The sequence below is a fragment of the Mixophyes fleayi genome, chromosome 2, assembly GCF_038048845.1.
Source record: "Mixophyes fleayi isolate aMixFle1 chromosome 2, aMixFle1.hap1, whole genome shotgun sequence".
In the NCBI taxonomy this organism is placed as follows: Eukaryota; Metazoa; Chordata; class Amphibia; order Anura; family Limnodynastidae; genus Mixophyes; species Mixophyes fleayi.
In genome coordinates, this window is record NC_134403.1 from 45535422 (window position 1) to 45561398 (window position 25977).

The 25977-nt window shown below is 40.2% G+C and overlaps 1 protein-coding gene across 1 annotated transcript in view; it reads right to left on the reverse strand.

Moving 5' to 3' along the window:
- The window catches only part of DDX10 (DEAD-box helicase 10), a 179786-nt gene that overhangs the window by 14530 nt on the left and 139279 nt on the right, over positions 1–25977 (reverse strand). The window contains exon 17 of the mRNA XM_075198896.1: positions 10766–10896. Within this exon, the coding sequence (XP_075054997.1) occupies positions 10766–10896 (131 nt within the window). The remainder of the gene's footprint in view (positions 1–10765; positions 10897–25977) is intronic.

Consider the following 25977-nt stretch of genomic DNA (forward strand, 5'->3'; position numbering starts at 1 on the left):
TTTGGGTGGAATCTGCATGTATTTTTATTTCAATTCAATGTCTAAGGTTTATAACGTTTTTTATGTGTTTGTAATACTTCTGTTATTTGCTTGACTAATAACAAAAATGTATGTGAACCTGTCCTTTGTCTTTAAAGTGTTATTCATTTTTTTTGACGCGTCAGTGAGCTAATATAGCACAAATGTGTACTAGACGGGGCGTGGCTTATTAGAAAGTGGGCGTGGCCAGGGCCAGGTAGCTCAAAGTGGGGTTTGGGTGAATTGTGGGCCGGGCTCATTTTGACCCGGTTTTGTTATTTCACATTTTGGGAAGTATGTCAATAGTTTATTTCTAAATAATAATGAACTAAAGTACTTTCCATACAACTAGACTGAATGCACAAAATGTGTCTCGCTAACAAGGGAACGTGCTGGGACAAAACTATAGATTCAATCATGTGATTGCTTTCTGAAACACTGAATATCTTTTATGTATTAGTTTTCTAGGAAATGCTGAGCAACTTCCCTTGACCGTAATGTAGTCTCACTGATAAACAGCACTGCATTGATCCTGCAGCTATCACACACATTAATCAAACGCTCACCAAACAGAGAGGTGACATTCAGGGGCTCACTCACACATACACGCTGGGAAAACGGGCAAGACATACGAAAACCAACCCTCTCCTGACACTGTGCTTTAACTTCCATGATCATTTACCCTGTGGGCAAAATTAGCTACACAGTCAATATTTCTACAATTTTAACATTGAATAAATAAACTATCAATGAAACAAGATACAACCAATGCCACTAACAGTTAATCAGTTTCCTTGCCAAGCATTGTATCTTGATTATCAAGAAACATACTGGAGAACAGCTTTTTTGCTAGAGTATTATTATTATTATTATTATTATTATTCTTACCATTTATTTATATAGCGCCACTAATTCCGCAGCGCTGTACAGAGGACTCACTCACATCAGTCCCTGCCCCATTGGAGTTTACGGTCTAAATTCCCTAACACACACACAGACTAGGGTCAATTTGTTAGCAGCCAATTAATCTACCAATATGTTTTTAGAGTGTGGGAGGAAACCAGAGCACCCAGAGGAAACCCACGCAAACACGGGGCGAACATACAAACTCTTTCCTTACAGATAAAGCCATGGTTGGGAATTGAACTCATGGCCCCAGTGTCGAGAGGGAGTGGTGACGCGATGGCGCATAGCAGGTTGTGGGCCTCATAACGTAACTCGTGTCAATGAGCCCCGCCTCCACCGGGATCCAGGAGGGTGCTTACTCCTACGGGAGGACTCGCTGTGAGCCTCCCAGAAATTCCGCAAGAGTAGGCAAGTACGAGGTTAAACAAAGTTACACAGTGTAGAAATAAATACATTTAGTTTTCATCTTTATAACACAAGTCCTTAAGTTAAGAGAGAGCTGGGGCCTGACGTGAAAGGTAGAACCCCCAGGGGATCTTATCAATCCGCACAGTGCAAGCCAGCCAGGCAGGAAGCTCGTGCTATGTGGTTCTTTCTAACTATAATAACCAGGCTACAATCCGTTCAACCAGAGATCTATATCTATAAACTAAAGGATTTTCTTACAATGTCTAAATAGATATACACACAAACGTATTTAATAACATATAAATTGAAGCCGTGTGCGGTAAGACACTGCAAACAAAAATCTGCTTGCACCATTTGATCCTGCGCGTGGCCGGCCAAAACTAATGCTATAACTTGGCCAGAACTCGCTGCTATAGGATATAGAATGTATATCATGTTATTTAATGGGTATTGTAAATTAACTCAATGTGACTTTACAATATTTTCATTTCTACCAGTTTCTCTCCGAGCCTTATTGTTTGGAAACAAACAGCAGAAAGACAGTTTTTCATTAAGACACAAAGAGCTGTTGTATTGCGGCTTCACGGTCTTACATTACTTTCACAGTCCGTTCGTGTTGAAGCTTCTGGCCAAAAACAATAAATTTGATTTTAAGAGGGGGAAGGGGGGGTTGTGGGGACTAGAGATAAAGTGCTCCCTCGCCCCACTGTTTGTCACTAATATGCTTTCCACAAGAGCTTATAAATGACCTTTAGTTTTATAGCACTTGGAAGATACTCGGTAAAACACATTAATAACAGCTCTTGTGCTGTTGGAATCCCAATGGCGATAATCACTAGAAAGGAAGAGATATACTGCAAGAAAATAGGATTGTAACTGAAAAAAAGATTTTAAGCACTAGGTGCACAAGCTCATGTTATTCTTCAGATAATAGTAAATTCTGCCTGAGTGTCTTCAGCAGTCCTATATATTGCCCCAACATTTCCTACCCAATTATTTACAATGATATTATGGACTTTATATAAACCCAGAATATTGTGTGATCTGCAGGAAGAGTGAAATGGTTTTGTGCAATAATCATGTATTGTTTTTGACCTGCCATAAAAGCCTATACAGGGATTGGTATACTTATGGCTTTAGAGGAGAAAAATATTTGTTTATAAAATTATTTTATGTCATTTTCCTATAAATATAAATGTAATTCTGTACAGAGTACATGACTTCTTTATATGCTATACTTGCATTTATTAACAGGAAAATAAAGAAGTGGAAATTGTTTATTCAATTAATAGGCTACAGCAGGTGCTTGAAAGGGTGGGGTTATCCTGAAAGGAACAAACGCACAGAGAGATCCCCCAGCACACTGCTATAGCCAGCAACAGATCTGCCATTTCTACTGTAGATAAAAATGCAAAAGTCTTCGTTGCACACATTTGCAAATGTATGTTAAAGCCACCTGCCACACCAAGGCGCTTTTGCTAATAGGGTGGTCCTAACTCTAAACAATGAGTGTCCCATATATTTGGGCCATACATATGTGTTTTTAAATTGAGAGCTAACTTACAAAAGAGGTACCCCAGAAGCCTCCAAACAGCAATCCAATGTCAGCACTCCCCCTCAGCTACTGACACCAACATGCCTCTCAGACAAATAAAGAAGTGGAAGTTGCTCAATCAAATTATAGGCTATAGCAGGTGCTTGAAAGGGTGAGGTTATCCTGAAAGGAACAAACACACAGAGAGATCCCCCAGCACTTTTATCTACAGCAGAAATGGCAGATCTGTTGCTGGCTACAGCAGTGTGCTGGGGGATCTCTCTGTGTATTAACAGGAGTAGGCTATCATCATCATTTATATTGCGCCAGCATATTCCATAACGCTTTACAATTGGGAACAAACGCAGTAATAAAACAATACTGTGCAATACAGACAGAGAGGTAAGAGGCACCAGCTAGCAAGTAATATATGTATCATTACTCATCACCAAAATAACTAGTGCACACAAAAATGGAAATACCAATAAAAGTAATATGACTTCTGGGTCACCAGGTGCAGCATGTGCGCACCATGGCACTGAGTCTACCAATGTCTGGAGTTGTGTAGGAGGGGTGCAGCCTCCTTCGTCCACACGAAAGTCGCTCAACTGACACCTGGTTGATGGTGGTGGAAAGTGCAGTCTCTGCTCCAGAATATACAATAAATCCTGGAACTAGGTTCAGATCTGGTGACTATCTGTAACTCATCCATGGCTCACTAAGTCACCTGCTCATAAAACTATACGTGAATCAGGCCACTGTCACCCTAGACGACATCCCTCAACAGGAAAAAGTGTGGTGAGTAGGGTCAGACTGACCTACCGGGGAAATCTATTACCTACCGGGGAAATAGGGGGCCTATTGACAGACGGCCCCTTATACTATGATTGATTGAGTTTGCCCCCCAGTCAGATTTCGTCCAATCTGGCTACCTACTTGTGTGGTCCATTTAGATAATTAATCGACCTTGTATGCCTGGCTAGACTTTGTACATATTTGTTCTATGTTATTTAAATATAAACTCATCTATTCTTCCCTTTCATACACATGTGGCTAACTCTGAAATATCCACATCCGACAGTGTACCATTAGTGTGACCATCTTCTGGGCACATTGAACACCTGTCCCAATTAGCGTTATAACCTGTGCAGCCTTTTCTGTCCACAGATGCTGCAAATAGTGGCCAACTGAATTTATAACAAACCGTCTGTCACAAGTTGACTAAATATGTATTGGGCCACTAAAAAAATATAATACACAAATTTTGGTAACATCTATATGTTGGTATCAGAAAGGGATGAAATAAAACGACATGAAAGTGCTATGGATGGTCATTTGTATTAGAGAGAAAATATAAGTACTGTCAAGAAACTTGTCAGAACTTGGACTACAAATATATACAAAATACTGCAAAAAGTCTACCTTTAATACTGCTGCAGTGCGCCGGGTCTGATCAGTCAGCCGCGTCTACGTTACATAGCGGAAGCAGACATGCAGAGTAAGCATAGGAGAAGGAGGCAGAAGTGGATCTGATATAGATATGTAAGGGGGCTAAAAACAGGGACTTTTTGTGTGTGGTGTTAAAACGTAGGCATGAGGTGTGTGTGTGTGTGTGTGTGTGTGTGTGGGAGGGTTAGAAAAGGAGGCATGAGGTGTGGTCTTAGCGGCATGCGTGGTGGCTAAAAACCGGAGGCACGAGGGGGCTTGGTTAAAAAACGGAGGCACGAGGCGCAGTGTTAAAAACGGAGGCATGAGTTGTGTGTGTTTGAAATCAGAGGCCTGAGGTGTATTTGGGAGTTAAAATAGAGTGTGTGAGTTTGTGTGCGAGTGTGTTTTTAGAGACGTATAAATATTACATTTATCACCCTGAAATTATTACACTTGCCTACTCATCACACACAGAAATGACTAATGATATGTGACATACGTGTAAGTACATCAATCAATCTGCCTTTCTATACGTGTGCTCATATACGTGTGCTCATATACGTGTGCTCATAATTTCTTTTTTTCAGACCTGAAACAAACACAAAAAAGGTTCTAGCATCTGTTTCTGTAGTTTGGGACGGGAGTAACCCTGGTCCTGACTGGCCAAGACCGTGCAATATTTACAGTAATTCTCCTTTTGCTGCAGAATAAAGGAAAACAAATTAATTTGATTTCAACCAGATACAGATTGTATTATATGCACAAATCACAACTCAATTACGCACTGCCAGCCTTTAGGATAAAAGGAAATAATTTATTATCCTATCTCACAAATTGGACATATACTTTATGCCCAACACGTATTTGAAGAAGAAGAGATGGCTATATTATTATACATGCAGGTGTGATTTGCCTGCCCTGCATAGGGAAAATATAAATGAGTTAAGGTAATGAAATAAAAGTCTGCTGCCTATATTATAGTCACAGCATCTCTGGGGGAGTCTGTACCAATGAATTGCATTCCTGACACCCAGTTTAGTTTGTAACAATGAGAACTTATGCAAAGTTTACATTAGTAGAAATGTAGGAGACCAGAGCCGTAACATAGAATTCTAGTGCCTGGGGCGAGAAAGAAAAATGCCGCCCAATTTTAACCAAATTAACCTAAAATATTCCGAAATTGCGCCCCCCTTCAGAAAATGCCGCCCCCCTAGCCCTCAATTTTAACCAAATTAACCTAAAATATTCCGAAATTGCGCCCCCCTTCAGCGCTGTGCCCTGGGTGGTCGCCCTTGTCGCACAGCCCTAGTTATGGCCCTGTAGGAGACTATTAAAACTGTTTTTTTGATGGGTGGAGGTGGAAAAGTGCTAGTGGTCAAAGCACAGGATTCCTAAGGATTAACAGCTTTGTAAAGAATGGCAACATTGTTGCAACAAAGGGAAAATCTAAGTTCTGGCTGTCTGCCAAGTTCTATGGCAGAGACTGGGTTAGAGAGCGGAATGCGAGAGTCAAGACAGCTATATTATCAAACTCACTATATACATATCAGCTAAAGTTCAGAAACACATTTAAGAGCTTATTGTTTCACCATAGGGCTACATTCCAAGAATAATAAAGGATAATAAAAACCAAAAATGCAGACTAGTATAAAAAAACAAAAGAAATAAAAATAAAAAAACAGTATATGACGGACACGTCTGTGAGGGAAGCCTAAAAAATGCAAAGCGCATAGTTGATATCCCGATGTCAAACGGGATTACGAGAGTGTAATAAGTATATCTTGCCTTTGCCGAAATACCTTAAAAAACCTAAGTTTTTTTCATAGGTGAATTTCTAACATTAAATATACCAAGTCATGTCCTCATTATTCCCATACTAAGCCCGATGGTCCATTTTTGTAACATGATGTCATGTGGTCAGCCCCCCTACGCCACCCAATAATCACTGTGCACTTCGTCAATGTCAGTACAGGACTGCACACTATTCAGTTAGCATTACATGACACGGCAGAGCACGGATGACAAATTGCTTCTCTTTTCACATTAAATTAACATTTGTTATCATGTCTAGATTGCCCGCTTTGGTCTTGAAATGTTGGTTAGTTTAATTCATGACACAGTGCTCTCTAATAGGAAAATATATTTCATGAATTATTATACAGAGATGGAATTTCTGCTACATTTCCACAGCAGTAACAGCCTTGTGCCGCAGTTTTATTAATATCTACAACACTTCTAGCAATGACAGCGTATGGACAAAGTCACTGCTACTAGCGCACACGAGAGATAAAAGACTATTACACTTCCTTAAATTAGGTCGTGGCAGTAGGACTGCAAGTGTGTTTAATAACAAATATAATTATATTAGTGTTACACTGGCATTGAGGTGTGCTGTGTTTTTCTCATGGTTCTCCAGTGTCATTGCCAATGCAGGTGTGATACTACAGGAAAAATGCTTTATTTAGGCTATGTGTACGCTTTAAACAAAGCTGCAGTAGATCAAGTATCTACGCTTCCATCACAAACAGCATAAGCCGTATCCCACAGATCTAAGATAGGGACAATAGTGAGCTGATATTGGATAAAAAGCTCAAATAGCAAAGCCAGACATGTCAGTTAGAAATCCTGCTGCATAGGAAAAGGTCTAGTGAGCAGGGAGCTCATCACGTGATACTAAAATTTTATCAATGTATTTTATTTTCCTGTAGAATATGTTGTTGCTTCAAAAATAAAACACAGTAATACTGTGGCTTGCTTTGATATTATTGACACGCCAGGTGATGAATTTTGATTACTTATTATATAATGCATGCCAACCTCTCGCCTTATTTCTAATCTCTTTTTCTCTTGCCACTCTGCTACTTGTCCACCCAACCCTAACCCCTCACAAATCAGCCAATCAGTGTTTGATGTGCTCATCTCAAATAACATTTGTAAAGTGTCTCTCTCCCTTGGTATGTGTATGTAGGTAACTTTCCTAAGACTAATCGGAGGAATAACAGCATGTTTCAAGCACGTGACTATTGCTCTTAATCTGGAAAAATTATAATGGCAATGTGTCCTCTATCAGTTAGACTACCAAATGGCTCAGTGACCATCATCAGTTATTTATATAGCGCCACTAGTTCCATAGCGCTGTACAGAGAACACACTAACATCAGTCCCTGCCCCATTGGAGCTTACAGTCTACACACACACGTCAATTTGATAGCAGCCAATTAACCTACCAGTATGTTTTTGGAGTGTGGGAGGAAATCAGAGCACCCAGAGGAAACCCATGCAAACACAGGGAGAACATACAAACTCCACACAGATAAGGCCATGGTCGGGAATCAAACTCATGACCCAGTGCTGTAAGGCAGAAGTGCTAACCACTAAGCCACCATGCTGTTAGACTACCAAGAGGCTCAGACCTAGGCCTCCTCCTCTCCTTTAGCTCTGTCACTTAATTTGCAAAATGAAAGACTTTAGGCTAAAGTATTACTGCTCTATGGACGACCCTCTGTTTCGGCCTGTGTTTCTGACGGTCTTTGTGCCATTTCATCCTGGATGACTTCTCGCCACCTCAAACTCAGTCTTTGAAAAACTGAAAAAATAATATTCCCACCAGCCAACATAAGCTACCTACCAGACATCTCCATTTCTGTTGACAATAAAACTTACTCCTCTCAAGTTTACTGCCCAAGTGTCAACCTTGAAACAAAACTGTCCTTTGTTCCCCACTTCCAATCTGTATCCCAGTCCTGTTACATACATCTAACTAACATTCCCAGAATATGCAAGTATCTCACACAAGACACTGCAAAAACTTTACCTCTTGCACTTAATTTTCCACGTCTTACTGCTCTTCCACTAACCAGATTTCCAGCCCTACAATCTATTTTGAATGCAGCGACTAATTTCCCTTGCAAATTAGTTCTTCTACTGCTGCTCTGCTCTCATAGTCCCTACATTGGTTGCCTGTAATTCAATACAGAATAATTCCAACATACAAGGCTATTAATAAAACTGCACCACCATACATCCCTTCCCTACTGTCAAAATATCTTTCAAATCGACCCCTCCAATCTATCCACTCATCTGCTACTCCCGTTAAAAGACTCTTCTCAGCCTGCACCCACTGTGGAATTACCTCCTTTGTACTACAAGACGTCACCCTAGCCCTCAAACATTCCTCGAAATCTCACCTCCAAGACAAGCTTACCCGAACCAGCCCCAACCTCTCTAGGCTATTATATCTGCCTACTTACCACCTCTTTACATGGTTCAGTCAAATTTACACTAATATATATATATATATATATATATATATATATATATATTATACACACATACCATCTTCACCATTTATTTATATGGCGCCACTAATTCCGCAGCGCTGTACAGAGAACTCACTCACATCAGTCCCTGCCCCATTGGAGCTTACAGTCTAAATTCCCTAACATATACACACAGACAGAGACAGACAGAGAGAGACTAGGGTCAATTTTGATAGCAGCCAATTAACTTAATAGGTATGTTTTTTTTGGAGTGTGGTAGGAAACTGAAGCACCCGGAGGAAACCCACGCAAACACGGGGAGAATATACAAACTCCACACAGATAAGGCCATGGTCAGGAATTGAACCCAACGCTGTGAGCAGCAAGCTCCAACTGAGCACATTTCCCGACTGCAGTCTGGTTAGACCAATATACAAACTTCCTATCAATTGTAAGCTTGAGAGCAGGGCCCTCTTTAATCAGTTTCTTTGTGTCAATACCCAGTCTTATTTCATAACTGTGTTTACTCCAAACTGTAAAGAACTGCCGAATTCGCTGGTGCTATATAAACACATGCTAAGAAACAAACAATGATGGGCAAGAATGTTTAGGTCTCCTTACCTCCCACCCCCCAAGTGCATGCCGCCAAAAACCCTCAGAGAGGGATATGTCACATTGATTCATGCAAATTACAGTATCCTAATTAAAATGAATTAGTATGGTTTGGGTGACAGTAGGAGGACAGTGCGTCAAAGCATCTCAGCCCCACCTAATTAACGGTATTACAGCTTTTGCACTTCTTGGGAAGAAGTAATATGACATTTAGTAATGATTTTTCACGTCCGCCTGCCTATATGTTTTTATTTAGAACACAAATTTATTTTATTTTTGGATAGGCTTTATCTTAAATTCTAGCCACATGTGATTATAGGAGACTAAAGGAAATTGGTAGTAAAAGACTCACTGATTAGTCCTGAAACACGGTTAATAAACTCCCAGTATAAAGTTATGAGGAGGGAGGGGGGACTGCAAGGCTGCAGATTATTATTCAGCCGGTGTCTTACACAAAACAAACTGGACATTTAACCTGATTGCTAAAGGCAGGTACCACACAATGTGGAAGTGTTGGGCAAGTCGACATCAGTATCTCAGGAGGAGAATGTCACCCATCTATATTCTGTTTAATGTAATGTTTCAAGCAATTTTTAGACTTGGATCTTCTATTACTGCAGAAATCAAACATTTATTTTGGCAAGATATTTTGATTTTCCAGTCTGGAAAGACTCTCTGTACAGACTGATTTTTGCTTAAGGCTCACAACAAAAATATAAAGAAATACAAACACAAAAAAAACATAAAGCTCCGGCTTCAACGTAGCAAAAGACATATAAAGATTCTGTCTACGGTCATATCATAGTTTTGTTACTGGTTTTACCTTATCTCCTCCAATCTATATTCCAAGCAGGAGAAAACAAAACAGTTGCTAACATTTTAAACTACACTCATTTTCCATTACATTTAGGATCAATTTATAATGATGTTCATATTACAGGACTTTTCTACATATTTGAAAACTATGAATAGAATAAGACAATATTCAGATCAACCCCATTGTTTCATCAATTTTCTCTCTTCTTCTCTATGATCAACTCCCTTCCATTCACATACTGTCCCTTCTGTCCAGATAGTGGAGGAGTAGTAGAGGGTTAGTATAAGTATTTTAAGTGACAGTTCTCTGCGGCAGCCGTCCTGGCATAGTATATTTTAGAAAGTTGGGCTTACCAATAGATATTTACCTTAGCTGGACCTCTATTTTAAAGGAGAGTGAAATCGTTATTCAGCATTCTTCTAAATTTAGTGAACAATCCAATTTGTTTTTTTTATCATTTTGCCCATAGCTACCGACCATATTTTATCAGCTGTGCAAATATCTGATCTGGTATTACGGGCAACACTACCCTTTTCTTTGCCCCAATTTTCATATAGGTCCCCATTACCTTTTGTGTCATTAAATAGTCCAGCAGTAGAGGTGTGCAGGAAAACCAGTGAGCTTGGATACTGTAGTACAGGGACATGAACGCAGCCAGACATTGCCGTGATGTCAGGCGGGGAATTGAATTCACCCCTTAATATCTTAATTGCCAATTTCGTAGTTTTTTTTTTAGAAAAAAAAAATTTCAAAACAGCTTTATATCACGTGACAAACACATACCTGTTACTCTCTTCTCCAGACTCCTCATCGTTTCCATCCAGGTCTCTGTATTTGTCAGGGTCGGGGAGAGCGCTGAGATCCACTTCATCCGCACTATCATGGTCAAGATAAGCAACAGCTTCCTCCTCCTCCTGGAAAAGACCAACATTTAAAAAAGGTTAGAAACTCAGCCCCGCACATGACCACTTCCATTTTGTCTGAAATAACATTTTTATTTTTTTAACTTAATTAATCCACAGTCTTTCTTTTATAGATGGGCAAAAAGTACAATGAAATCAAATCAGTAAATTTGTCAAATTATAACAATGATGGGTCCAGAGTATTCTATAATAATAATAATATACCAAGTAAATAATAATTATGTGTGTCTATTGTATAACAAAATAATAGAAGGGAGGGCAGGGTATGAGAAAAGAGTAGAAATCACTTCTGATATCTGCCAAAATGGTAAGAAGTTAGTTTAATCTGATAGAGATGGGGCGGCCAGCTAACCCAAGGGCAAGAAAATGTATTTAGGGTGTTGTACATAATACTACTGATAAAGGAGATAAATTGGTTCTGGATTCTTCCAGTGTGTAATATGACTTGTCATGGTGTGTAATATAGGACTTATTAGTCTCTGCCATCCATGGCTCTTTCATACAGTAGTCTGTAGGCCAGATACATCATCATCTCTATCCTTCCCAACCCTCTCTAGACTGCGTAATGTCTATTTTCTAGGATCTAGGCTACAAGCATGTAATAATGTGATCCTTGTTTTGAAAACAGGGATAAAAAATTAGATTTTACACAGGCCCTGGATCACTTGGATTTCTGCTCATGGTCGCTTTACATACAGACTACTTACAAAGGACTACCAACATGCCAATCTGTAAGTTGTACTCACATTTGTTAGTGAACAAGCAGCGATCGATAGGACTAACTGCTGGTGAGCTCCTGGCATAAACTTACCAGGTAACTACACCAGAAGATTGTAGAAAAGACAAACACCGCAAGTGGTGCAGGATAAACTAATCGTCTAAAGAGCAGCCTGGCAATATAGAGAAAGGAATAACGTAACAAAATGTTATATGTAAGAATAGAGCCACATAAACGTGTGTATTAACTGTCCATGTACCAAGGTCTCAATATATCCTACAGCATGTGGAGGATATATAGGGCCTGATTCATTAAGAGCAAAGCATAAAAAAGGAGTCATGGTTTTGCACCTGGGCAAAACCATGAGGCATTGGAGGGGGAGGTAAATTTAAAATGTGGGGACAGATTTATAGTTGGGGTAGGGCATGTCCTAGGTCAACTGTACAGTGTAAAAATAAAGCTATAATGTATGTGTGTGCTACATAAAACAGCCAGTATTTAACTTGTGTGCAAAATAATAAACTAATTCTCACCCCTTGTATTTTAACATAGTTTGTCTAGGCGCACAGTTGTTTTTTTTTGCTTTGCTTTCCTTATTGACTCAGGCCCATAATCTAAGTATTATACAACCACACATTATTCTCATCTCAGGATATTTTATTGCCAATGGTCACCTCCTCTCTCGCACATCAGCAGGACTTCTCTAGTGCTGAACCTCTTCTCTGGTACTAACTCACTTCATTGGATTCTCCTCTAGCTTCTCAACAATTAAGAAGTCCCCACATAATCACCTCTCCAAAGAAACCCATCTGGAGTCCTCTTAGCTTCCTGTTCTCACCAATGCCTTTTCCAATGAACACACCTTCAATCAGTCTGCCCCATACACAGCACACAACTTGTGTCACGCTTATTCCATATCTTCAGATTGTAACCTCCTATGAGCCCGTGGTGAATCCAGAGGGAGGCGATCCCCGCCAGCAGCACACTACATACCTTTGCGTAGTGGCCGAGAGGTCCTATTAAAGCGAATGAGGGGGTTGGCCAACAAATTGATTGGTTGAGGGGCGTGGCTATGCTAAATCACCACCCCCCTAAAAAGAAAGTCTACCTCCGCCCCTGTTATTAGCAGGGCCCACTTGTTATGGTGCGTGACTTACATTTAATGTATCTTCACATTTTAGTTTTAATAAGCTACAAGAGTAGTGCTTTATGTATACTGTATAATAATAATGCACTTCTGGCTTATGTCAGGTGCCTGTCTTGGATGCATAGAACACTGTCACTTTACTATGCCTACTCCACTTCCTCTCCTCACCTGACCAACTTCAGTCTGTGAGCAGAGTCCACATATGTCACTATCACAGCCAGAAAGGAACTGTAAACCTGCTCATGTCTACCATATAACGAGTGCTCATGCTCCTGTATCATACATCTAATAGAAACAACACATATAACAAATGCCCTGTCTATCCATGTAAAGAGGTTTGATGCACATCAGCATTTATTGTGTTTTGTTTGTTTTTTTAACTAAATTCACGGGTCACAAAGCCCTTTTTTATTCCAGTCAATGACTGACTTGCCTGAGCTGAGCTTGTAACAGAGCTATTCATCCGTAATAAGCTATCTGACCCTGTAACATTCGGAATGTTGTCAGACTCTGCAGATATGGCGAAGGTTTCATGTAAAGTCTGGAGATACTAGGAGAAAGTGGTTCTGTCTACCCTACACTGCATACATCAACTTGTAAGTGTGTGTGTGTGTGTGTGTGTGTGTGTGCAATATATGGTGTTAAAACCGATATGACACCCTACAATTTACGCATGGATTATAATGTGTCACGTTACAGCTCTTGCACATTATGTAATATATTATAAATACCTAAACCTGAACAGAAAAAGATTTCTTTTCACCAGGTCACTGACACATTGCTCTGAGTCACACTATGCATCGTGATGATCTGATCGCAGAGCGGTTTATTTCTGGAACATCCCCATAGTTAGAGCTACAAGACCGTTTACCCAATAAAAAGAATGTAAATGTTGTTTAAATAGAAGTAAATAAAAAAAAAGCCCAAATGTAAAATAATCCAACAATCCTTTGAAAATAATAAATGGTTAAAAGTATCCATATATATTGTATTTTAATTTAACAATAAGCCATTGCAAAAATGAGGGCAGTTGCTATGATTCCGGGTATTAATTCTACGGGGAAAACAAAGAAATCTCCACAATAATAGAAATGTGCTTCATGTGCCAGAAACAACTGATGCAAACATGTATAATAAAGAAAGGTTGCAGCAATGCTGTTAATGGGGCATTATAATGCAGAACATCTGAGGGGAGGGCGGGGGGTCATCGGCTGTTCCCTGGATAGCAGCCACCGCTCAGAGTTGTACATTGGGAGAAAGAGCACAGAACCTTCAGCCTAATCATTCTGAATCCTCCTGTTATAGCAGCACTGAATTCAAGATTCAAGGACAGAAGGTGTGCACCGAATGAGGCTCCTGATTGGATGCAACATATTCAATCCTCTGTTCCATGGAATGTTGATTTCCTACCCCAGTGTTTTTGCTATTGCCATTTAAATTATTTTTAATTAACTAATACAGAAACAGGGGTTTGAGCTACACAATCTTGAATTCATTAAATGTTCAGAAAAGTTATATTCTGCAGTGAATGCTATATACAATAGTGTACAAAGTGCAGAAGCACACGTTAAACATTTATTAGGCCGGGAGACTCCCAGATTGTGGGCACGTCTCCTGAACTCCCAGGAGAGCAAGACATTCTCTTGCACCCTGCCCACTTCCTAGTGTAGTGGGTAGGATGGGGGCAGTGGTGGGATTCAGCCAGTTCTCACTGGTTCACCAGAACAGATACCTAATTTTAGGCTCGGTTCGGCAAACCAGTGACTACAGACTGAGTCCACCCATTGCGTTGGTGGGGGGAGCAGGCTTCTTGAATTTTTTTAAAAAAAAATACTCACCTTTCCACAGTGTCGGCACCTCCTCCTCCGCCGCACTGAATGTTGGGTGTGATGTCATCATGTCACGCCCGACATTCAGTGAGGAGCGGCACAGAGAGGAGTCGGCGGCAAGCAAGAATATAGAAGAGAAGAAAAGAGAAGAAAGAAGCCGATAGAAAAGATAAGTGAAGGAACGGAGCAAGGGGGGAGCAAAGGAAGGCAGCTTGGCAGAGTGTGAAAGGGGCAAAGGAAGGCAGCATGACAGTGTTGTGAGGGGCAAAAGCAGCGTGGCTGAGTGTTTTGAGGGGAAAAACACATTTTTGTATACTTAAAATGGTCATTAGGGCAGAGAACCAGTTGTTAAGTTATTTGAATCCCACCACTGGATGGGGGCCTCAATGACGTGATTTGTTGCAAATCGCATCATTTTGTCCCCTGCAGCAAAATGACCCACTTTACACTTGTACCTCCCACCCCGGAATTTCCCAGAGATGAGGAATTAAAAGCTGGTAAGGCACAACAGAAAACATATGTATAATATATAATTACTCTGCAACAATTCTATACATTACTGTCCCAATACTGCTGGGACTGTTGTCAGCTGCGTCCCATGTGGAGCGCCAACCTCTCGCTGGTATACATGGCAATGCAGGCATGGTTTTCAGATGAGGGAACGGGGGTTGGGAGTGGCTGAGTGCTCCCTGGGGAACATAGTAGACTCTAATGTGGTGCATCTTTGCACTCAATGTCCTTTTTTGAAGCGGTGAATTGCCGCTGCACAAACTATGCCTATGCGATATAATATACAGAATAAATGTGCGATTCTTAGTGCACATTAGTACTCATTTATCTCCAGAAATAATATCATAAAGTAATGTTGCAGAGTTATCAGACGCATTTACAATTGTGCAGGTTTTTAGAAAAATTAGTAAAACGGCGAACGCCTGACATATTAAACTAGCATAGCTTTGAAGTGTTTTGGTACAGAGCTGTACTGATAGAGCTTTTCATCTTCTTACTAGTTAATATCGGATAACACATCATAGGGTCTGATTCAAAGGCAAGATACATCTATTCATAACCACAGGAAAGTGTTATTCAAACCTAGAAATGCCTGAGATTTCCAGAACATTCTAAGTTCTACTGAAACTCACAGCGATCCCACAGACACGAGATGCACTTAGAACACCAGGATAATCAGTAATAAGCACCAAAGCGTTGTACTGTATCCAACACTGCACAGAAAGTGTGGCAGCTTTTAGGTAACTTCAGTCCTAAGGAATTCTGGCCATGTACTTGGGATACAAAAAATTGACACAGATTCCAAATTTAAAAGAAAAACTATAGAATGTTTGCTTAACTTTATCCCCTAAAAAAATGTTGAACAAAACATGTATAAAATCTTCTATTAATTGGCAAACAATAGTCTATAGATTGTAAACCTGCAAGCAGGGCCCTCTTACTTCTTAATTGTAAAGCGCTATGGAATATGCTGGCGATATACTGTATCAATAAATGTTGAGGATGATTTTCCTAGATCAGAGTTTCTGTGGAACACGTAGGATAATTACTAATCCAGCCAAGTAGACCAAGTCACTTATGCATGATTAAAGAAATCCTGAAAACATGAGCTGTTGGGGGTGCGTAAGAACTGCAGTTAAGAAACTCTGTTCTAAATATATACATTCTTTTGAAACGTAACTTCCTACTAAACATTACTAACACAAGTGCCTCTTAACCATGGTGCTGAAAATGTGTTTTCCGGGCCTGTACATTTATGTCACTGGAGGATTACAGAAAACACCATTTATAAAGCAAAGAAAGAAAAACAAACACTTAGCTTGTGTATATCTTTCTTTGGCAAACAACAATGATATAGTTCTATATAAATATATCTAATTAACTACGACAAATATTGACTTGTACATCCAAGACCCGGAGCAGCTGGTCTAACCGTCTAGAAGGCTTGCACAATATCAGTAAGCAGAATTGGTTTTACTTTGGTTCAGTTTGATTTTTTTCCCTCTTCTAATTTTGCTGAAAAGCAGTAGATGTGCCTGGAGGTACATTCATTTCTTCTTTTCGCCGGGATGTGAGAAGGGGAGAAGTGACAAGCAGAATCCCTCATATCTCAGCCTCTGTCTCCGTTCTTGAGGTCACAGCTGTCAGCTTATTGCTCAGAAAGTGATATCAATGCTAGCTCTTGTGTGTGAGCGCTCCACTGCGCTGATCTCCAGGATTCTCAGCGGATCCCCTGGGAGATGAAATCTGCATTGGGATTGTCTGCTCACTGCTATAAACTACGGCAGCGAGATTGTACCATTTAATTCCTGCCAATACTTATAGCAGAAGAAAAATGTATGGCAGGGTTTGCGGAATTCAAAATGCAAAACGGGTCCATCGGCAGATGTTTATACAAAACACAGCACACTTAGATGGCATAAAAATAATAGACCACAGCGTAGAAACTTGGACAAAAAGACATTTTAACATATTTCTCACATGTAAAATGTAATTGCAGACACTTTCTTACTCACAGTAATGAGAAAGCTCCGATACGCTTTCCAAAGTAACATGTCGGATTTAGTAGGCAGTATAAGAAAATATTTGTCTGTTATTTGAATAAATCAGCTTCTTTACTGACAATATACAGATAGCTATGTCCGCGGTAGGAGCTGCAAGTTGGGAAAATTGCATGGCACTACCAGTCATTCCTTAACCCACTGAGTAGGAATATGACAGCCAGGCTCTGAGTTTTAAATTAACTTCTTACAAATTCATAAAATAGTGATGATGGGCAATTGCAAAAAATAAATTGCAAGTAAAGCCATTATTTAACAAATATATTTTAGAGGCTGTACATTACTGATCTGAATAATATACATCACTATACTGTCTGTATATACTGACAACAACTGTACTGTTTATACTTAACCAAACATGCTCACTGTGCTCTTTTCACTCCTTCGCAGGAAGGAGGCGATGCTCTAACACTGTGGCATACTTGTCTACTCTCCCGGAATGTCTGGGAGACTCCCATATTTCTGAAACAGTAGGTAGGACACCTTCATGGATCCAACCTGATCTTCATGAGAAGATAGTAGAGGAACAATGACCTTATTTGTTTTGCCAATTGAGCCATCATGGCCCACCCCAAACTGCAAGATTACGGCAATTGTGGTATGGTGCAGTAGGAGGTGGGGCCATTCTGACGTATATCACACTTGTCACTTGAGAGGGCCAGTGAAGGCACAGAAATTCAGATGATTACATTCTCAGCTATGTTTAACTCGTATCAGATTCCATCAGAATGTAGCTCTAAACCTGTGGGAGGAGCTTTATGGGGGGGGGGGGCATCAGTAGAATGTTAGAGAAACACTGCACAATGTTCTTTACCCTCAAGGTTCATATTTGAACCAGTAAAAGGAAAACTTCAGTCTCTACTAAACCTGAATACAGAGATTGCTCTCTTGAGACCCCAGCCAAAACCACTGCTCTCTTGGTCTCTGAGGAAAATATTACATATAAACGAGGCTGATTGTGATTTGTCCAATCAGCATACTGCTACTATATGGACAGTTGAGATCAAAAACACACACCCATAATTGAGATGCCAATTTAATTTAATATGTAGTAAAAAGGTAAAAAGTTCATACTACAAGTGGAGAAAAAACAATCCAAGCAAGAGAAATTTTTTTCTTATAGCTACTAGGTTAAAAAAAAAAAAAAAAAAAAAAAGGAAAGCCCAGAGTTCTGGGCTTTGTAGAGTAAAGCTACCATAGATTTGGGTGGAATACTGTAGAGTAAAGTCACCAGAGATTTTAGAGTTCTGTACTGTAACACCAGCAGATATTTATTGGGCTTGTATTATAAATTTGTGGGACATTTGTGGGGACAGTAAAACCAACACAAACAGGGTTAAGGTGACCTCAAGAGCAGATTGGTATTGAATAGTAGTTACAAGAATGCTCTATGGTTTGTAGACCATTTATTAAGGTGCATCCTGTATTGTAAATCAATCATTAGCATGCTCATAGTATTGTATAGAGATCACTAATATAGAGGTCAACAGAATGCCCTCTGCGTTGCAGAGAGGTCAACAGAATGCCCTCTGCGTTGCAGAGAGGTCAACAGAATGCCCTCTGCGTTGCAGAGAGGTCAACAGAATGCCCTCTGCGTTGCAGAGAGGTCAACAGAATGCCCTCTGCGTTGCAGAGAGGTCAACAGAATGCCCTCTGCGTTGCAGAGAGGTCAACAGAATGCCCTCTGCGTTGCAGAGAGGTCAACAGAATGCCCTCTGCGTTGCAGAGAGGTCAACAGAATGCCCTCTGCGTTGCAGAGAGGTCAACAGAATGCCCTCTGCGTTGCAGAGAGGTCAACAGAATGCCCTCTGCGTTGCAGAGAGGTCAACAGAATGCCCTCTGCGTTGCAGAGAGGTCAACAGAATGCTCTTTGTGTTGCATAAAGGTTACTAGAATGCCCTCTGTATTGTATAGATGCTAATAGAATGCTTTCTATATTGTTGGTCACTACAATTCTGTATTGTATAAGGGTAACTAGAAAAGTCTCTGCATTGCTTGTATGGTTTGTATTTCATCATAGATGTTTGACTTTATATATTTTTCATATATTTTACTGTTAAATAAACCACACCCATTAGAAAAACCTATTACACACAATTAAAGTAGATATTTTGAAGACTGAACTAATATTTATATATTTATGAGTATGCAGCCGAACACTGAGGGGCTTCCTGTGGGTTGAGTAATCACGAGGATATAGTCTACTAACTCCATGGGATCCAGGTACATCTCTGGTGCATACCTTCCAACTTCGGCGGGACAGACCAAGTTTTAGGTCTCTGTTCCGCTTTATCACCCGTGGACATGTTTGTCCCGCAGGTGCTAACACTGGGATACATGTTCTGTTCACAGCGGGAGGAATGCTATTGTAGCGTGCTGCAGTGTTTGGAGGGACAGGGAGGTTTGTAAGGTGCATCCTAGTGCTTCACAGCGCTAGACAGCCCTCTGGGGGACTGGCCACGCCCCGATCATGACGTGACCATGCTCCCATGTCCTGATGTCGGACACTCAAACATCGGGAGGCATGCTGTTGCATAGTGAACGAAGCTACATTCTCATGAATGTTGTCCACAAAGTAACTGATGCCAAGGGCTGCACTATACGGCATGACACAATTTCCGACAACATCATGATCTATGTCAGGGTTGGCTAACCAGTGACACTCCAGGTGTTGTGAAACTACAAGTCCCAGCATGCTTTGCCAATATATAGCAGCTTATTGCTGGAAGGGTATGTTGGGACTTGTAGTTTCACAACACCTGGAGTGTCACAGGTTAGCCACCACTGATCTATGTGATACAACAGCAAAAGAATAAAGACTGGAAATGGTTTGTCAGCAATTAGTCACTCAGCAGGTCCAAAAATACCATAAACAAAGCATTTGGTGCTCAAGCCATTCAGTCTTCATATTGTATGCTAAAAAACAAACAAAATTAAAAACAGCAAAAATATTACACTTTATAAAACTACCTAATGAAATAGATTCAAAAATATCAGTAGTCTGTAATCACTGGAATCTTTTTATCCCAAAAGTGTTTACTCAATGTACTGTATGTCCTGGGTGGCAGGAAAAGTGAGGATCTATGTGTCATATTAAACAAGCTCTGGACAACCTGCTGTTTATAGCCCGACTCTGTAATATTCTCACTGCAAACCTAATATATTTTCCAGTAGACTAACAAGAAAGACAGAGGGAAACAATTATCCGTCTGTGCTCGGCAAATCTCTCCTACAGCTCACAGATACAGCCAAGGTAACTCTGCGCTCCGAAACGGTTATCTACTACAAAAGCCTCAAAGAGAAAATAGACTTTATCTTTTGGAAGTTGTTTTCTTGTTTCTTATTCCCGGACAGATTAAACAGTTGGTAAACTAGAAAAAAAGGATTACGGTATTTAAATATCTACAAATAAAAAATATAAGATAAGAAGACTTCAAATGTTTAAAAGTTATAACCCCGAGCTACGAATACCGATATCTTCATTTCTGTATTTAAAGGAAAATGTTGCAGCCACCACAGTAGACGAGTTTTAATGCGTAGCAGAAGCGGTTCCCTTATAACTCGCGTTAAATATGCTTAGAGGGTTTACGCATTCTAATACACTCTGAGAGCTAAACATCACAGCAAATAACAAAAAGGCCAACTGCTAAATAAAAACGGAGTAGTTAAAACTTTGAAAATTATTGGTAGTATCATCATTTATTTATATAGCGCCACTAATTTCGCAGCGCTGTACAGAGAACTCACTCACATCAGTCCCTGCCCCATTGGAGCTTACAGTCTAGATTCCCTATTATACACACACACACACACACACAGACAGAGAGAGGGAGAGACTAGGGTCAATTTTGATAGCAGTAGTACCTGCACAAGCAATCTACATTTTTCCATGATTAAATGTCCACTTGGGGGCAAAGTCTGTGGATATAGTGCCGTGTGACCTCAGGAAGGACAATAGTAAAGCATTTCTCATTTATATACGTTAATAGGAATTCTATGACAATAAGGTTATTTGCAAAGGTGGACAAACAGCAGAAGGTTTTACTGAACATTCTAAGAAAATAACTGCCACTTTACAGAACTAGCCTGTTTAACAATGGGGTGCATTCTTTGTTTTGTAATGGAAGTAGTGCTTTTTAATATATTAATATATATACATATATATATATACACACATACATATACATATATATATATATATATATATATATACATACATATATATATATATACATACATATATATATATATACACACACACACACAAACACACACACATACACCGTATTTCCCCATGTATAAGACGCACCCTTTTTATAGACCCAAAATTTGGGGGAAAAAGGTGCGTCTTATACATGGGGAAATACGGTCTTATACACTGCCAGCACTACTTACCTGAATAAAGAAGATGACCCCTGGTGTGAAGGTATGAGAGGAGTCCCCGCTGAACAGATATGCGCTTGAAAGTTTCAGGTTAAAGTACCTTCAGGTGCTTCCCACAGTCTCTGATGTCTCAGAGCTGTCAGTCACGTGACCTGCAGCTCCGCTGACCGCTGATAATTGAGTCCAGATGACACCTGGTGTGAGGGTATGAGAGAGGAGTCCCCACTGAACAGATCAGCGCTTGCCAGTTTCAGGTAAAAAGACCATCAGGTCCTTCAGGCGCCTCCCAGTCTCGGCTGACCGATAATTGAGCCCAGCATGTAGTATGGCATGTATGTACAGCGCTGTGCAGTAGCGCTGCCTTCCTGTAACTGAATGTGGGACTTTATCGTAAACTCTGCTCCTCTAGACCTGATGTGAGATCTCTGACTAAAATCACAACCAGACAATAGAAATATATATATATATATATATATAAAGATGGGTGCAATATAGCATAGATGTTACTAGAATGCCCGGACATTGCTGCTCTTTGCCCTGACCTGGTAACATTTACAAACCATTAGCACCAAAACGCAGAGGCAGTCAGCAGTGAAAATATCATTGTCAGGTCATGATTTTGACACATCTACACAAGTCAAATTTAGAATAATTTCAACATAAATATCCTTTAACCATTTCTATGGTTAATTCTGCTGAATGGTAAACAAGACAACAACATATGTACTACTGGCCAAATATTCTGTAATATCGCAGCTGATATTGGACACTTGGCCCGGTATATCGGCATCTGTGAAGTGGTTTTCGACCATCGACATGGTCGAAAAATTACTGCAGTTGGTCCCTATCGGCTTATGCTTGTTGCCATCTTTGACCCGCGGTAACTGGCCCCAGTGATGCCAGATCTCTTCCAATTCAGCCACCTTTGTATATAACCAAATACTGATGACCCGCGCTTGATAACATTAATGCTATAGGAGTAGAATAGCAGGTTACTCAGCCAAAGCCTGTCACACTTTCCAAACTAAGTAGTGAAACAAATTCTACAATGTTCAGGCAAAAGTAGGCAAATCTTTGTCAGGGGACAAGTACAGAGTCTGTATTGGGTGGGGGGGTCGCAGACACCTTCACTATCCCCCTCCCCAAAAAATAAAAATGCCAAGCTATGCTAGCTTTTACTTAACATAGAGAGAACCCTTCAACGTGTTTAACATACTTTGGTATAATAGTCTGTCTCTGCTGAGGTTTGTAGGCTACAAATGATACAAAGACTACAGTAGACCCCATTATGCTAATCAATGGAAAACATAGTTCAGCAAAATCTGTAGGTTGCCCAATAACATTCCTGATCGCAGATCCTATCCCTGTTTCAGAGCTGCATTTCTTTACTTGCCGTAAGTAGTTAAATTACAAGTGTATAAAATAGAGTAGAAGATGAGAGAGAAAAGTTTCTGCAACTCTCCCCATTACAAGAGACGGGAGCCACCTCGAACAACCACTTAGATTGTAAGAGAGAGACTGGTACATAACAAAACGACCATTATTTCTGAAAATCAAATCAGCGCATCTACAGACCCAGCTGAAAGTACATTAGGCACAACGCACATTTTCTGTCAGCCGAACCTTCCACCTCCTCAGTAAAAGGCCATGTCGGTGCAGCTTAACAAGCCAGGATATTGGATTGAATTCCCAATTTCTTGCTGTACCCAAAGCGGTTATACAAAATTGGACAGACAAGAAATAGGTTTTTGATGCATGGCTATCTTTCTCCACCAAAAGCAATCAAACCTCAAAAGTCATTGCTGGAACCTTTTTAGGGATCTTAATATTTATAAAGGAGAGCAAATATTGTCAATTGAGCTCATGCCGGTAAATCACAGTTATTGAGCAAGCAAACTAAACAATGGCTTATCACGTTACTACTGGTCCAGGCGTGCACACCAGGGTATTGATCAAGCACAGCTATTCATTTATAACAACTGAATAACCTGTAGTATATTAAACTGCTTCTAATAAATTTAGTATCATCTGGCAATCAGTATGATCTATAAAAGACACAGCAGAAATAAATGTGGTTTATCAAATGTATTTCCATGTGACTGGCATGTTTGGAACTAACCTAGGCTGATACTACAACAACATTTTGGAAATCCACAAAAAGGTCACTAAACAGTTAAAGCTTTATACCAGGTGCTAGACTATTGTTTCATTATTGCATAGGGTCTTGTGATCTATTTATTTATAAAAACAAACGGAGCTCCTTGACAAAACGTACAAAGTAGATATACCACACTGTCTACACCAGGGTTTCCCAAACCCAGTCCTCGGGGCTCCGCAACAGTGCAGGTTTTCCCTATCTCCTTGCTGGAGCACAGGTGTATTCATTACTGACTGACACATTGTAACAGATCCACAGGTGGTCCTAATTATGTCACGTGATCCAGAAAACCTGCACTGTTGGGGAGCCCTGAGGACTGGGTTTGGTCAGAATATTGACCTGGTAACCGTTGTGTAGACACAACGGTTACCAGGTCAAGATTCTGAATGCAATATGCACTCACTCAGGTGGGCTTCCTCCGTACCCACCCAAAGCTCATTTGCTGTGAGTTATAGAATCTCAATTGCAACAACAACAAAAAATTGAAGCTTCACATTTCCAACAATCCTGAAATATCCTTCAGTGTGTTCTATGACAGTGTGTGCTACAAGCAACAGTTAAAAAGCCAGTTTGAATCACCATCATCATTAATGTGCTTAGATATGACCTCCAATAATGTGTGCGCTAAAAAAATCCACTCCCCCACCCCTAGACCCACCACCCCACCCCTAGACCCACCACTGACATTCCTAACTGTAGAAGATGTTTACTTTATAAGACATTTCTTTAGAGGAGAGAAGGACGAGAGAGCAGAAGAGACCTCCTAAGACTGATGGATGCCCACTATGTATAAAATAGAATTCGTTACCTAGAAATAGAACATTAATCAGTCAATATTTCACACAACTTTAAATAACAATTCACAGAGGAGTTCCATGACCGTGTGTGTGAAGCATACAAGGCCACAGGCGGGTGACATTTGCACACATCTACCCAAAATGTGATAATACAGCATACCCATGAGATATAATGCGGTCATCGGCTGGCACAGTGTGGTGAAATACAATCACATATTACATAATAAGTCCTTGGTCCTGTGTCTCTCTCTTAGGAGGGAATTCAAGTACCGTGGACATCACGCCGCGCACCTAGCCGCCAACTACAGTAGAAATCTCCACTCATTTTTCCTCGTACCCCATAGAGGTGAGGGGAAAAATGAGCAGAGATTTCTTTCAAATCTCTGCCGAGAAGTGTCTCACGGACGTTCCAGAGACACCTCGCGGCTAATTGAATTCCCCACTTAGAAAATAGAGCTGACTATTCAGCACAGGTTTTGTATGTAGAAAGAAAGTCTCCTTGTTATTCTCACTATGTTCTTGTGCCATCTTTAAAAAACTTTGCAGATGACGTCTCTAGTTCCTAGTAAACCGATAGGCTGCATGAAGATTGGTTTAACCCTCACTACGGCTGCATTCAATGTCTGAAGGAGAAAGGTGCACTTTAAGGTAAAGATAAGAGATCACCAAAACCAGCATTCCACAAACGCATCTATTTTAACCCCTTGAGTGCTAAGTGGGACCTGTCCTCAACGTGATTCCCTAAAGTGTTAAGGACAAGACCTATTTGTACTCTGCGTTTAAGGGATTAAGTACACAGCAGGAAGTGATCTGTGTGTTCTCTGATGCTGTCGGAGGAAAGGAATCTATCGAACATTAGAAACGCGCGTGTACATGCGGAGTCTGTTAAAGTCTATTGGCAATGCCAGGAATAGCCGTTTTAGAGCCTCTATCTGACAATCCCTGGCACCATCGGTAAAGGGGGTAAAAGAAATGTATAGCATTTACATAAATAACAGAGGAACAGCCCACTTACATGATCTGTATCTCAATAAACAATCTAATCAGTGGCTGCTGACACAGACTAAGGCAAAATGACGCAAATCCGATTACTATTCTGCATGACATCGGGTCTCAGGGACTTCATTAGAGAGAGCCCTGATGGTCACACCTACAAACGCTCTAGATTTATTTGCTTACAAATAGAACAGCTCTAAAGGAGGTTTAATCAAACTGTACTTTATGCATTCACAGGGGAAAGCAGGGATTATAAAGGAAGATCCAATGTGATACATGTAAGTACACTCACACACATATATACACACATTTATATACACACTTAATTATATTTTTAACAACAGAAATTTATAATTCGTTTAAAGCATATGTAAATTATATTCCAACATCATTTCTTACCCTATGTATATAAAAAAATAATAATAAAAAAATAAAAATAAAATGTGTCTACTGAACTAAGCAAATGTGTTATGT